Genomic DNA, 13809 nt, shown 5'->3' with positions numbered 1-13809 from the left:
CCAAATCCCCTAGCCATCATAACTTCCACATTCATCAGGTTCTATCTCTTCATACCGAATGATACCAAATGTGCTATTCTCCTAGTAAAAGTGCAAATCAATGCATATTTCATGCATTGCTAACTCTCCTTAGTATAAAAAAAAGAAAAAAAAATCGCTATTTACCTGTATAATATCTTCAAGCTTCACAAACTAGACCTTTGCTTTCAAGATTTAGTTCAAAGAGAACGTGAAAACGATAAGAAAGGAAACCGAATTGCATCCCTAAAAACACTCTTGTTTTGAATAAAGCTCTGCTATGTAGCACTACACATTCAATTGCACTTATAGCTACAAATCCCAGGTAAACTTACGATGAAGCAGGAAAGTTTGTCCTCTTGGACTGACATTGCATCTACTTGACCTAGTTTGATTAATTCAAAAATTTCTTTTATTTCTAGTTTATTTATTACATCTACCAAGCCCAATTATAACTTGCACTATTCGGATTTTTTTTAAAGAAAAAGATTAGTATTTAAATCCTTCAATGGCGTTTGCACCTTCCTGTTCTTCATCCCCTCCACGAATAAAACTTAATATTCAGACCATTTAATGTTCAACTTTCTGAAGATAAAGGACATTATCACAAAGTAAAAAATCAAACATTCTTCCACATTTACCAATCTGCTGATTCGAAAAAGATCAAAAGAAGTTGGTTAAATATAAGGAATCAAAACCCTTATTCAAAAAGTAATCAAAAGTAATGAAAACCAGTTATTTTGACCTATTCAGAGGCTGATCTACTTAACTCCACATAGAACTCCAGGAGTTATTGTCCCAGATTTATTTGACGATTGTATATGAGTTCAAACATAGCGAATATTTTTAAATACATTTTAGCATAGATCTTCTTGACTGAAATTTAAAAATAATTTTGATTTTTGAAATAGTAATTTTAATCTTTTAAGAAGGTGAGAAGGAAAGAGCCAATCAATTGACTTGAACCACAATTCCAGAAGATTCAGTGGCAGAATTAATAATTTTGAGTGGCTCCTAATTTTGGAGCCACTCCAATATTGCTCCAAATTTTGGCTCCAATATTGCCAGTAAAATCAAATACTCACTCATCACTATCTTCATCAGTGACCTCATCACTAGTTGCCCAATTTTCGTCTTCTTCTATATCTGTCATCATAACTAGCAAAGTTTGCACTAAACCTGGAATATGCGACAATGCCATCTTACGGACAGTTGCAGGTACTGTTTCACTCAGAGTGACAACAACCTCGAGAGCCAGATGTCGCCAGGAATCTTCTAAAGACGTCTCTTGTACTGCTTTCATACACAAGTCAATAACACCACTTAAGTGGGGTCTGAGGAACTTGGGGGTGTTTTCGGCAATGTCAACTAAACACTGAAAAAGAAACGTATATATTTCGTGAATATGACTGTGAAAATACAACATTTTTCTTTTTTTGCTATTTTCCAAGGTGTGGCTTTTGGCCACATATAGCATCGGACAGTACATATATCTCAGCTGGAGCTAACATCTACAATGAAAAGAATCGTAAAATTGATTAAACTTAAGACCCCTTGACTGCCAAGATTGAACTTCCAAACGCTTATGCCCGTGTCTCTACAGTGTGAGGCGGGGAGGGCACCTCAGATCGATCCGAAGCCCAGCTACGTTTTTGGAAAACTTGCGGCTAAAAATGCATCTTTTCACGAATCAAAACAACTTAATCATACATGGGAGTCAAAGATCTAAGATGAAGAGAAAGGAACGAGTGACACCATATCTTGATTATGATTTACCAAAAAAAGACAGAATTAGAATGTGAAATTACAAAGAGGAGATGACGAGAAAGTTCTGTTGTTTATAAGCTTCCATTTACAAAATAGGAAGTGATAATTTACAAATACATAGTGTTCGAGGATTATAGAAGTTTCTGCTTTTAGAAGGATTGAAAACTGTAGTCTCGTTTTATTTAAAGCTTGTCAGAGAGAATTTTCTTTTACAAAAAAAAAATGCAACGGCTATTACTGAAAAATTCAACGGGCACTGAAAATTTAATTGAAATGATTTTCTTTTTCAACCAAAATTATTTACTATTTTTTTATGGATTTACTTTTTAGGAAGCGATATCCTTCAGTCACTTGTTTTAAGAAGAATTTTTATCATTTTTTTAATTTTCAACTAACTAATTAATTTTATAAAAATTACGATCCTCGGAATTAAATCTAGGAATACCGGTGAACTCAATAGACATCCGGACAAAGTCCATAACGACAAAAACGGCTGCTAAAGAAACTAATTATGCTATGTGAGAAGATCAAAATTATAATGTTAAGAATATAGGCGAACTATTTTTTTTTTTTTTCGTTTAAAGTAGTTTCAGCCCTCAATATGCCACCAGACATGGGCACTGCTCTAAAAATCAATACGACATAGATAAACCAAATCCTGTCCTTGGGTGATTGAAGGGGGGGAGGGGTGTATGGATTCCATGTTGGTGAAAAAGAAACAAAAAAACGTCTTTATCATAACGGATAAGAACAGCTAATTTTCGAGATACTTTCCGTTTAATTTCCAACTAGCTCTTCCCAAAAGAATAAGAAAAAATAGAAAAAATAATATATAGAAAAAATAGAATAAGAAAATAAAAAACCTCGTTGTGAAACTAAAAGCTTGTTTCTAAAAACGAGCTTCTGATTATAGCTCTGAAAAGTCAGACCTCATAAAAAATTGCTTGAACATATGCTGTAAGATGCAAGGCTTTTATGTAACGTATATTCAAATTGTTGTTTAATCCTTATTTCATGCACTTTGTAAGCACAATTTTCAGTTGAATGTCTACCTTAAGCTCTAACAGCTTAATTCAATTTCTCTTGTACATTCCATGACAGCAACCATAGTTGTGGCATTCATATCAATCGGGAAAGAAGCCTCTAGTGGTTTTATCCCATGAATACTCCCTCTTGGTGGCTTCAAACAAAAATTCAGGAGAAGCTTAAATCATAGCAATGAAAATGAGTAAATGACAAATATCATCATTTGAAAATCTATTCACTTTAAATCAAGATTCGCATACTTACGAAACGCCAAATTCATGTGACATTGTCCACGAGATACCGTCAACAAAAAGAGCTTCTTTTTTAATTAGATTTTTTTGCACCAGCCATTTGGAATTTAATCCCCTTGGAAATCCGGAACTCAAATAGCCTTATTGCCTTCAAGCGAGCAGTGAAGGGTCATTACAGAAATACTGTTTAGATTTGAATATCGTGCGGTCCTCCTCTTTTCGGTCTTTTTCTTTTCTTTCTCTTCGTCACTCAACCCCCCCTTTTTCTTTTTTGATAAATAAGTCGATTCGTTGTTTCTGTTTATTGATTGTTTAATTATCTAGTTAATTTTCTGTCCTAGTCAAGCACTTTTTGTGCTTTCCTGGCAGATTATGTACAGTAGTCATGTGTTTTTTGTTTAAATATATATGATTGATTGATTGATTGAGGGTCGGGTACATGGTAACCCTGGTGCTATGCATCATATTTTTTTTTACAGCAAGAAGAAAATCAGTGAGCTATCTGTGCTACCCTGTTTAAATTCATGACCAACTTAGCAATTGCTAACTTAACTTAACACAAGCATTCAACTTAATGTAAATATTAACATAAAATTCACCATATTTAACCATTTAGTTAGTAGTATGAAATTCAAAAGTTAAATTTTACAGTTCGAGTTAAAAAGTACGAGTTATGAAATCGTACTTCTTTTCCTCTTTCCTGTGCTTATGCTAAGTTAGACGCAGTAGATAAACGGTCACCATGCCTCTAAGAGCCATTCATTGTCCAAGAAAACATAACGATTTTCTTCTTGTTCTGCAGGCTATTGCTAAAATTGAGGCAATTACAGTTTAAGAAACATTTATTAATAGCATAAATTGATAAAAATAATTAACATTTTTGTTGCTATCATTATGTATGCTATGCATGTGTTTCCAAAAAAAAAGCCGTCGGGCCATAGAAAAAAAACCATAAAAATAACAAAGCCAACAAAAACACAAATTAATTAAAAAGAAAAATGTACTTATATATGAATCTTGACGAAATTATTTATAAAGAGATACATCTTTCAAGATGCATCAGCCCTTCATCAACATACTGAGCCAGATTCCTAAATGCCATTTTGACTGGTTTTCCAACAATCCTTTCCCCACACATCGGACAAGGAACTGGGTTAACACAATGACCCCTAAATTTCCCCCTCTCTTTCCCCAATATCAATCGACCCTAATATTTCTCCTTCTTGCTGCATTTGATTATTGATTACACCTGGATTTGGAATCACCCTTCTGGTTTTGCTTAATACAGATTTTTCACCAATACTTTTCCACATTTAATGTGCACGTGAAGTACACATTACACGTTTCACTATACACATTACAAACTTTAGCGTTGAACTGTTTAGCTAGGTATGTTCTCAATCACAATTAAACCAATGAGGTAATGCTTCTGCTCTTAGTAATAATGCAACAAGGTGTGAATATAAAATCTAGAACACTGGCTTCTTCTGGGGTATGAACCTTTTTACACAACCATTTTAGAACGACAGTAAGAGTTTATCGTATTTACTTGTTTGGAAAGAGATCTCCTCTCTATCTTTATGACACGCCTGTATCTCCGATATTTGTGTACCTGGTCTAGAGACGACCCGGTCTAGCTTCTCTACAATTTATAGCATTGAAAATGCTATGTAGAATGTAGATGATGCTAGTGAGATGATGAATGTAGATGATGCTAGTGAGATGATGAATGTAGATGATGCTAGTGAGATGATGAATGTAAATGATGCTAGTGAGATGATGAATGTAGATGATGCTAGTGAGATGATGAATGTAGATTATGCTAGTGAGATGATGAATGTAGATGATGCTAGTGAGATGATGAATGCAGATGATGCTAGAGAGATGATGAATGTAGATGATGCTAGAGAGATGATGAATGTGGATGATGCTAGTGAGATGATTAATGTAGATGATGCTAGTGAGCTGATGAATGTAGATGATGCTAGTGAGATGATGAATGTAGATGATGCTAGTGAGATGATGCTAGTGAGATGATGAATGTAGATGATGCTAGTGAGATGATGAATGTAGATGATGCTAGTGAGATGATGAATGTAGATGATGCTAGTGAGATGATGAATGTAGATGATACTAGTGAGATGATGAATGTAGATGATGCTAGTGAGATGATTAATGTAGATGATGCTTGTGAGATGATGAATGTAGATGATGCTAGTGAGATGATGAATGTAGATGATGAATGTAGATGATGCTAGTGAGATGATGAATGTAGATGATGCTAGAGAGATGATGAATGTAGATGATGCTAGTGAGATGATGAATGTGGATAATGCTAGTGAGATGATGAATGTAGATGATGCTAGTTTATTCATAAACACTACAACAAAATATTTTGACATTATACACAGTTGTTGTTTTGAAAAATGTAGTTTTCTTATTAATTGGCCTCAATGTTTTCACCTGTATAATCCTTATTATTATCACTACTTTTTTCTTTCTTCTTTATTCACTGATGGTGTGTAATTTATGAAAGTATTTTGGCATGACCATGTGTTCCTTGGATAAGCGTAACGCTCTTAAGCCTATAGCAAATTGCAGGCACATTGTTTCTGACATAAATCTCAATAACTGTTTAACCAGTACGTCTGAGCTTTACTAAATACTTGCCGAAAAATTCTTTTCTTGACAGCAATTTAATCAACAGACTAATCCTAAACCCAACAATACGGTTTCAGATGCTCACAAACTGCTAAAACTAAAAAACTATACATTTTAGATGCAATCCTTGGCCATTTTCACCGTGGTATTTTTTGTGGGAGGACACAGAGGCGGTTTTAGGAGGAAGAAAGAGGGGGCATTTGGCCATGGGACAGGAATTTTTGGGGTACAAAATTTCAAATAAATAATCTAACAGTTACAGTCATTTAGTAAATTTTTGCTTTATCTTTATTGAAATGAAGCAGAGGGTGCAGTTGGTAATTTTTTTTAATGAATGAAATACGTTTTTAAATATGGCCTGAAATTTGGGGAGACAGGGGGGAGGGACTAGTCAAGATTTCGCCCCGAGCGCGAGAGACCAGAACCACCACTGGGACTGGGAGGGTACCAAAATTACTAAATAGCAAAAAAATAATCATTAACAAGAACAAAAATTATAAGAGCCTGAAATATGCGGGGACAAAAACCTCCTCCAGCGTATATACCTGCCTGGCTATACAAATAAATCCACGTAAACTTTTTCATTACTACTACTTGCCACATGCACCTGCACAAAGCGGTTTCCTCCTCACCTGGCATCTGAAATTCAGACGGTACGTGGGAATTCGTTTTACCATAATTGTTTGCACCATACTAACCCCTTTGGAGGGCCACAACTTGGAAGGGAGATGAAAGTGGGATACTGAAGGGGGAAGGGAAGAAAAAATTCTAACCTTAAGTAGGGTATCATCGTCCTGTTTTTGCATACTTTCTGCAACAACGCTGATTAATGGAACTAACAAATCTTGAAATGATTTCTGGACATCTTCTTCGTCATTCAACAAAATAAATGCGGACATAGCTCGAACAGCTTGGAAACGAACGGTATAATTGGTAACATCGCTTAAGCTTTGTTTCAGCATCTCCTTGATATGATTATAATATTCTGCTTGTTGATTTCCAAAAATTCCCGGCACTGAGCTATAAAATTTCCAGATAGTTTTGGATTAAAAACAACATCCCAGATAGTTTAAGATACTTGGAAAAAGTGGAGAACTAAAAACAAACAATGATTGAAAGATAGGAAAGATAATATGTCAGCAAAATGCTACAAATAATTTCCATTAACTGTATCGACATAAGAGAAGCTTCAAAAATAAATGATTAGCTCTATTAATAAAGCAATGGATAAAACTGAGAAAAAGACACACGCTGACTCTTATACAATAGTACTAGTTACTAAACGAAGATAACAATCAGAAAACAATCAATAGTGGAAATATATTTGGAAATAGTAAATAAAGGTTTCTTTATAGGTATTAGTTGAAGTTGTAAGAGGATTCCACAGCAAACTTAAGAGTTAATAAAGTTTATTGATCTTAAAACTTTTAACATTAAAAAAGGATTAAATCGATATAGATTACACACGTTCGCTTGTGCACAAATCACCCACCCCTCCTAGGAGGATCCGAAGGAAACATTGCCCCTTTACCGATATCCTGGATCTCCATCCCTACCCTGTGTGTGCATGTATGTACCACTCTGTGCAGGTATGCATGCTAAATAATTTGGATCACCGCTCCATCCTTTACATAAGTATTGTACAGTTTCTTAGGAAGGGACACATTGGATTGCAAAATGGCTTTTGTCACCATTGGGTAGTTTCTTCACTCTGTGATCGGTGCAAGTATCACTAGCTACATGGGTTCATTAAGAAAAAAATGGACTTTTTTCATAAAAGACTCTTGCAAAAAGCATTACCTCATGCTTTTTCTTCTTTTGAATTAAGAAATCTCAACATAGGCCAAGCGCTTACATATAAACTTATTTCTAGGAGGCATGAGATCTATAGGAGTAGGGAGGGAAACATATTTGAAAAAACTAATTACATGGAAAGTAAAAAAAAGTAACCAGGAAGTCCTCGACTTTCAGAAGCCATGTACACGATTTGGCGCCTGCTATTCGAGGCAAAATTGTGCCAAGCGTGGCAGACTTGACACAAGCGTTGCGGGGATTATGGCAATCATGGCAGAACTGTTCCGCGCGTGACAGAACTGTGCAGCATTCGTGGTGCTCCAACATGTAAACCAGATAAAAGAAAGTGGGTGACCCCCTCGGAAGCCATGATTAAATAAGACATTTCTTTAAAAGATTACAGCCTGGCTAGGACAAATTTGTATTTTGGAGTTAAACAAAAGTAGCACAAGAAGACCAAAAAAGGTTTAAAAACAACCAAGTACTTAAAAAAAGAAAAGGATATACCGTCGTTTCGTCAAATTAGTCAAAAAATAAACAACACATAAAAAAAAATCTATATTTTCCTCGCCTACTAGTGAAACATATCATTCCACACATTACCAAGTCTAGCTGAGCAGTTCCACTTCATGGATATTTCCTAATCCATAGGTTTTGTTTTAAAAAACCACAATCCTATCTTAAGAACATGCCGGACTTACAACTAAAGATGAAACAAAAATCCTAGGAATAATTTTCCATAGCAACCTGAAATGGGATTCATACATACAACATATCCTCCAAAAAGCGTCTCTCTGCCTCAAACAATTTGCATGCCACAGTCGCTTTAACATTCAAATTTTCATTATGCATTCTTTAAATTTGAAGAAATTGTGACGCCAAGTAATTCAAGTATATGAAACTTTCAGGGGGATAGAATTAAGAAAAGGCGTGGGGATTTCAGGAAACACATTAGCATTGTCGTTGTTTTAGACGGATGTGCTCTCATGTCTAAGTTCGAGGCATCATGTGCAATGTCGTTAAGGATGCTCAAGGGTTATTCATTAAATTTCTAAATCAGGTTTCAACAACCGTATGGTCATCAACATATTTCCGGCCGTCGCGAAATTTCTTAGGGAGACTATTGACCGTAGTTGAGAAAAATGAAGACTTAGAGAGTACCTTGGGGTGCTCCATTGTGAACAGGAAGGGGACTGAAATACTGATTCTGGTATTTGACTACTTGTAATCTATTTGATAAGAATGAGACAATCTATTCAGTGGCACATTTCTAAAATAATGCATAGTGATTAACAAGAGCAAATGTTCTTTGGAGATGAACAGAAATTATAACAGAAGATTATATTAGGCTTTTCAAGAATTTTCCCAATTGAGTCGATAAGACAAACAAGATAGTGGGAAGTAGAGGCGGACTTGAGGTTCCTGAATCGTCTCAGGTTAGTACAAGGAAGGATTATTTTCCTTCGGCCAAGCTGCAAGGAATTCTTCATATAGCTTCGAGAATATAGGAGAGATAGAGATGGGACGGACACCTTCAAGACTATGCTTTCTGTCTTTCTTTTTTTATGGAGTTATGAAACCCTTTTTTCATATTTGTGGAAATTGCCCAGCCTCGGTAATCTCGTTGAGAACGAGAGACAAGGGCTTTGAAAGGACATCACTAAAAGCATTAATAAGGGGAATGGGATATCCAAAGGACACACATTTGTTTTTCTTAGCCTTCCAATTTCGATCTCCAAATGGGAAATAAAAGGAAAATAAGGCAAAATACGCCAGCCAGTAGTTGATTAGATAGTACCAGAAGGCTTTGGATGATGGAAACGAGGACCTTTTAAGGTTATTGGCGGTAGCTTCAGGTGGTTAAGGTAGGTTGAAATTAGACTGGTCAACTCACCTGCCACACAACTTTTTATCCACAGAATACCTATTTGTTGCTTTGCTGCTAAACAATTCTTCGACCTTATTTTTGCAATAGCATTGAGCGGATTTACGAATTTCTTTTTTTTAGTACTTTTCATGGTTTATTAGCTTCATCAAATTCACTGTTTCTGAAAAAGCCTTAATTTATTCCTGATTAGTATTTTTGTGGATTGAATGATATAGGTTGTATCACTGTAGCCCTTTTTGAATCTCTTTTTCCGGGATTAACCAGGGGAAAAAAGAAAGAAAGACAGTAACTCAGATCCAGTGAAGTCTGGGGGCGGGAGTCGGGGGCCTGAAAAAACCATTCATATCAGTTATAATAAAATCAAGAAGGGCGTTTCCTCTAGTAGTTGGTATTTTAACTATTTGCTTCACATTAAGAGAAGAGCGAATCGAATCCATCTTAAGGTCATTGGAGTCACTTGAAAAAATCGTAATTTTTTTAGATTTCAAAAAGGTATGCCCAAAATACCCCTCCCCCTCATTCTGCATGTGGGAATTATGATAATTTGGCAGGAGGGCATGTGCAGTCTTGGCTGAACAACAAGCTTGACACTTTAAAAGATTGATTTATAGGAAAGAAGACCTTTCAATTTTGTGGAGGAGGAGTTTTCGCTGTAATTATCTTCCAATAAAAAAAACTTCTGATTAACGTTATTATTTTCTGTGAGATTTGGACTACACACGAAATGATTCCAAACCATTTAACAAATGCTTAAATCAAGAAAGATAATTAAGTGTTTTACTATTTGCATGATTAATAAAACTTATTAACCAACTAAAAAAGTAGGTCTTTGGTCATTGGTGTCACTTGAAATAATCGTAATTTTTTTAGATTTCAAAAAAGTATGCACAAAGTAACCCTCACCCCTCATTCTGCATGTGGGAATTATTATAATAATAGCATCCATTACTTAAAAAACGATAAATGAACTGACCTAAATAACTGTAAAGCTGTTTCTTTTAAAGTAGTATCTGCGCTTTGTGATGCTGTAAAAAGAAATTGCAAAATATCTGGCCATTGGTTGTTTCCGTCGTCATCAATTAGATTCCTTGATACTTCTGCTAGTACCTCACAGATTTTCTTACGAACACTGGCACTGGGCTCTCTTTGAACAGCGGCCAAAACTTCAGCTTTAAAAGCACTTTGTCCTTCAACTGGCAACTATAAATATTATTACTTAGCAATAATAAAAGTTAAGGTAACCTAGGCATATAAGAGAAACGGCCTCTCAGCTGATAAAACGGATACTTTATATGAAAAAAACAACAACAATACAGTTCAGAAAAAACAAGAGCTAAGAGCTCATATGGCACTTGTGACGAGGTCAGGAGAGCCAAGAGCTCATATAGCATGAGCTCTAGCAAAATTCTAAGAATCAATAGATTGCTTTAAAAGGAAAATCAGAGGCTTAACGAAGGTGGGATTTAAAATAAGAGCTCTGAGACACAAGGTCCTCCTAAATATCAATATTCATTAAGATCCGATCACCCACTCGTAAGTTATAAATACCCAACTTTTTCTCTCCTTTCGACCCCCCCCCCCCAGATGGTCCAATCAGGGAAAACAACCTTATCAAGCCAATTTGTCCAGGTCCCTGACACGCCTACCAATTTTCATCGTCCTAGCACATCCAGAAGCACAAAACTCGCCAAAGCACTGGACCCCCCACCCTAGCTCCCCCAAAGAGAGGGGATCCAGTCAAGTTACGTCAATCACGTATCTAAAACATTTGATTATTGTACCCACCAAGTTTCATCCCGATCTCTCCACTCTCAGCGTTTTCCAAGATTTCTGGTTTTCCCCTCCAACTCCCCCCAGATCTAGTCGGAATTTAAAATAAGAGCTCTGAGACATGAGTTTCTTCTAAATATCAAATTTCATTAAGATCTGGTCACCCTTTCTTAAGTTATAAATACCTCAATTTTTCTATTTTTCCGAATTAACACCCCCCCCCCAACCCCCAAACTGTCAAAGATAGTCCTTGCTGGCCAACTATCTGGCAAAACGAAAAGCAAGTTGAAAAGCAGGCCAAACGAAAAGCAATGTCGTAAGGAAAGATTTAAGGGAAATAGGATCTTCTTTGGAGGTTTAAATAAGGAGGCTTTGAATAGTTCGAGATGGAGAAGCTTGCCTAACTGTGTCGGAATCGGACAGCATGGTACTTCATCCTTCATTCGCAGAACGTGTCCTAGCTATCCCATCCTTTCTCTCATCATAGGGCTACACAGCGGGACTGAACCACATTTCTCGTGCCTCTTACTGTTAGACACACGGTTCGTCTAACGGGTGCCAAAGATAATCCGTAGGTAATTTGTATTGAAAATATCTAACAAATCTTATTCAGTCAAGCGACCACGCTTCAGAACCATATTTGACTACTGTCGCCACTATAGCATCCAATATTCTGATATCCTACTGCCTTTTCTGAGCTAATTAGGATAAAGTCCATCAAAATGATCCATATAGGGATAGATTACAACTCTTTTAACTCTTGACTAGTAACACTGAAGTAAAATATAGTTTTATTTTATACTATTTGTATTTTATACTACCCTGTTACGCGGTTATGAACAAGAGAAGAACATTGTCTTTTCAAATCGTCTTCTATCTTCTGACGAAGGAGATGATGGCACGGTCTTCTCTTTACATAAAAACTATAAGCGATAATAGCATAGGAACTGGTTTCTATGCAACTATGTAAGATGATCCTTCAGTTTCCTGAAATACGCTTTCAATAATCACATTTCATATGTTTGGCACGACATGGCGTATAGAAAACCGATAATATGCAGGAATTTATGAAACATTCAAAAAAAAGTGAATCTGATATGAAAGCTTAGATCATTTGCTAAAAGTCCTCATATTTACAAGAATAATTGGACTTCAAGGCACAAATTAGCCACAAGAGGCGAATTACACTAAAATTTGGGGAAATGTCATAAAATCCAGACATTTCATAGGGGGAATTCTCTTGTGTACGCTCTTGGAAGGGATTCTACCGTTTGAAATGAGCAAAAAAAGCCTACTGTCGACAACTTTGGCACTAGACAAAAGGGATACACGCAAAACGCCCAAACGACACTGGTCATCCTTCAATATGACAACGACCAAACTGCAATTGACAAATATCACGCAAAAGAATAGACGGGTGGTGAATCGGGATGGTCTTTCAAGCCCGTTGTAATCTTCGGATCATCAGATCTAAGCACATCCTACATTTTCGCTCTTTACTGAATCTTCAGCTCCATCCACCTCAAATTGTCAGGATTTTTACGACTCAGAACTGGTTTAAAAAAACTTACAATTTTTTAGGGTTTGGAAGGACTTCGCCTTTTATCCCAGAGAATCCCAACGCGAGTGCCTGTCTCCAGCTCGAAAGATTCAGTGATGTACAGTGAGTTCAAAAACTGCCGTCAGGAAGCAATTACCAAGAGATAGGAGCATAAAATTGACTGATTATACAGTGTAATTAGATTACCTTGGAAAACAAGATTTTTTGAACCTTATACCAAACCGCAAAAATTTAGTGAAGTCACTCAGCCAAATAGTAAAAAAAAAAGTTACACAGAATTTATTGACAAAAAAAAAAAAAAAAAAAAAAAAAAAAACAGGAGAGGCTCGTGCTGAAGATGAAAGGACGACCAAGTCCTTTGATTCTTAAATTTGATTAAATAAAAAAAACAAGTTTTTTTAACTGAAAGTGAGGAGCGACATTAAAACTTAAAATGAACAGAAATTACTTCGTATTTGAAAGGGGCTGCTTCCTCATCAACGCCCCGCTCTTTACGCTAAAGTTTGACTCTTTCTCTGAACTCTTCTTTTAAAACAGTAAAAAACTTAAAGCGTAGTTTAAAGCGTAAAGAGCGGGGCGTTGATGAGGAGGCAGCCCCTTTAATATACAAAGTAATTTCTGTTCGTTTTACAAAAAAAAATTAAAAAATAAACACTGAACAGCACTAAACACTCGTGATCGGGTTTTTGCAAATAGGAGCTTGAAACCTCTAAAGCAGGGTTCTAGTTTTAACGTCGCTCCTTAATTTCAGTTAAAAAACTTGTTTTTTTATTTAATTTCTGAACGTTTTAGAATCAATGCAAGTTTTGATTTTGGCTCTCCGCAGAGGAACAATTAAAACGAAATTTGCATTTTTTTTTTTGGCTAAATGGCTTTCTCATAATTTTGATCGAATAATTTTGAGAAAATAGGAGCGGGGGAGGAGGCTTAGTTGCCCTCCGATTTTTTGGTTACTTAAAAAGGCAAATATTACTTTTAATTTTTTTCGAATGTTTTATTAGTAAAAGATATGCGTAACTTATAAATTAGCTTACGTAACGAACTTTTGTATCCTCATGTTTTTATTACATATA

At 35.9% G+C, this 13809-nt stretch overlaps 1 protein-coding gene across 1 annotated transcript in view; it reads right to left on the bottom strand.

Annotated features, from left to right (window-relative positions):
* LOC136037095 (importin-5-like) overlaps positions 1-13809 on the bottom strand; it is a 77769-nt gene that overhangs the window by 44497 nt on the left and 19463 nt on the right. Inside the window, exons 3-5 of the mRNA XM_065719550.1 lie at positions 10379-10605; positions 6497-6743; positions 1104-1393 (exon numbers count right to left, since the gene is read on the bottom strand). Of these exons, the coding sequence (XP_065575622.1) occupies positions 1104-1393; positions 6497-6743; positions 10379-10605 (764 nt within the window). The remainder of the gene's footprint in view (positions 1-1103; positions 1394-6496; positions 6744-10378; positions 10606-13809) is intronic.

Source organism: Artemia franciscana, chromosome 16 (assembly GCF_032884065.1).
Source record: "Artemia franciscana chromosome 16, ASM3288406v1, whole genome shotgun sequence".
NCBI classification, from domain to species: Eukaryota; Metazoa; Arthropoda; class Branchiopoda; order Anostraca; family Artemiidae; genus Artemia; species Artemia franciscana.
Note: the sequence above shows the minus strand (reverse complement) of the source record. Positions and strands in the feature narration are given on the sequence as shown.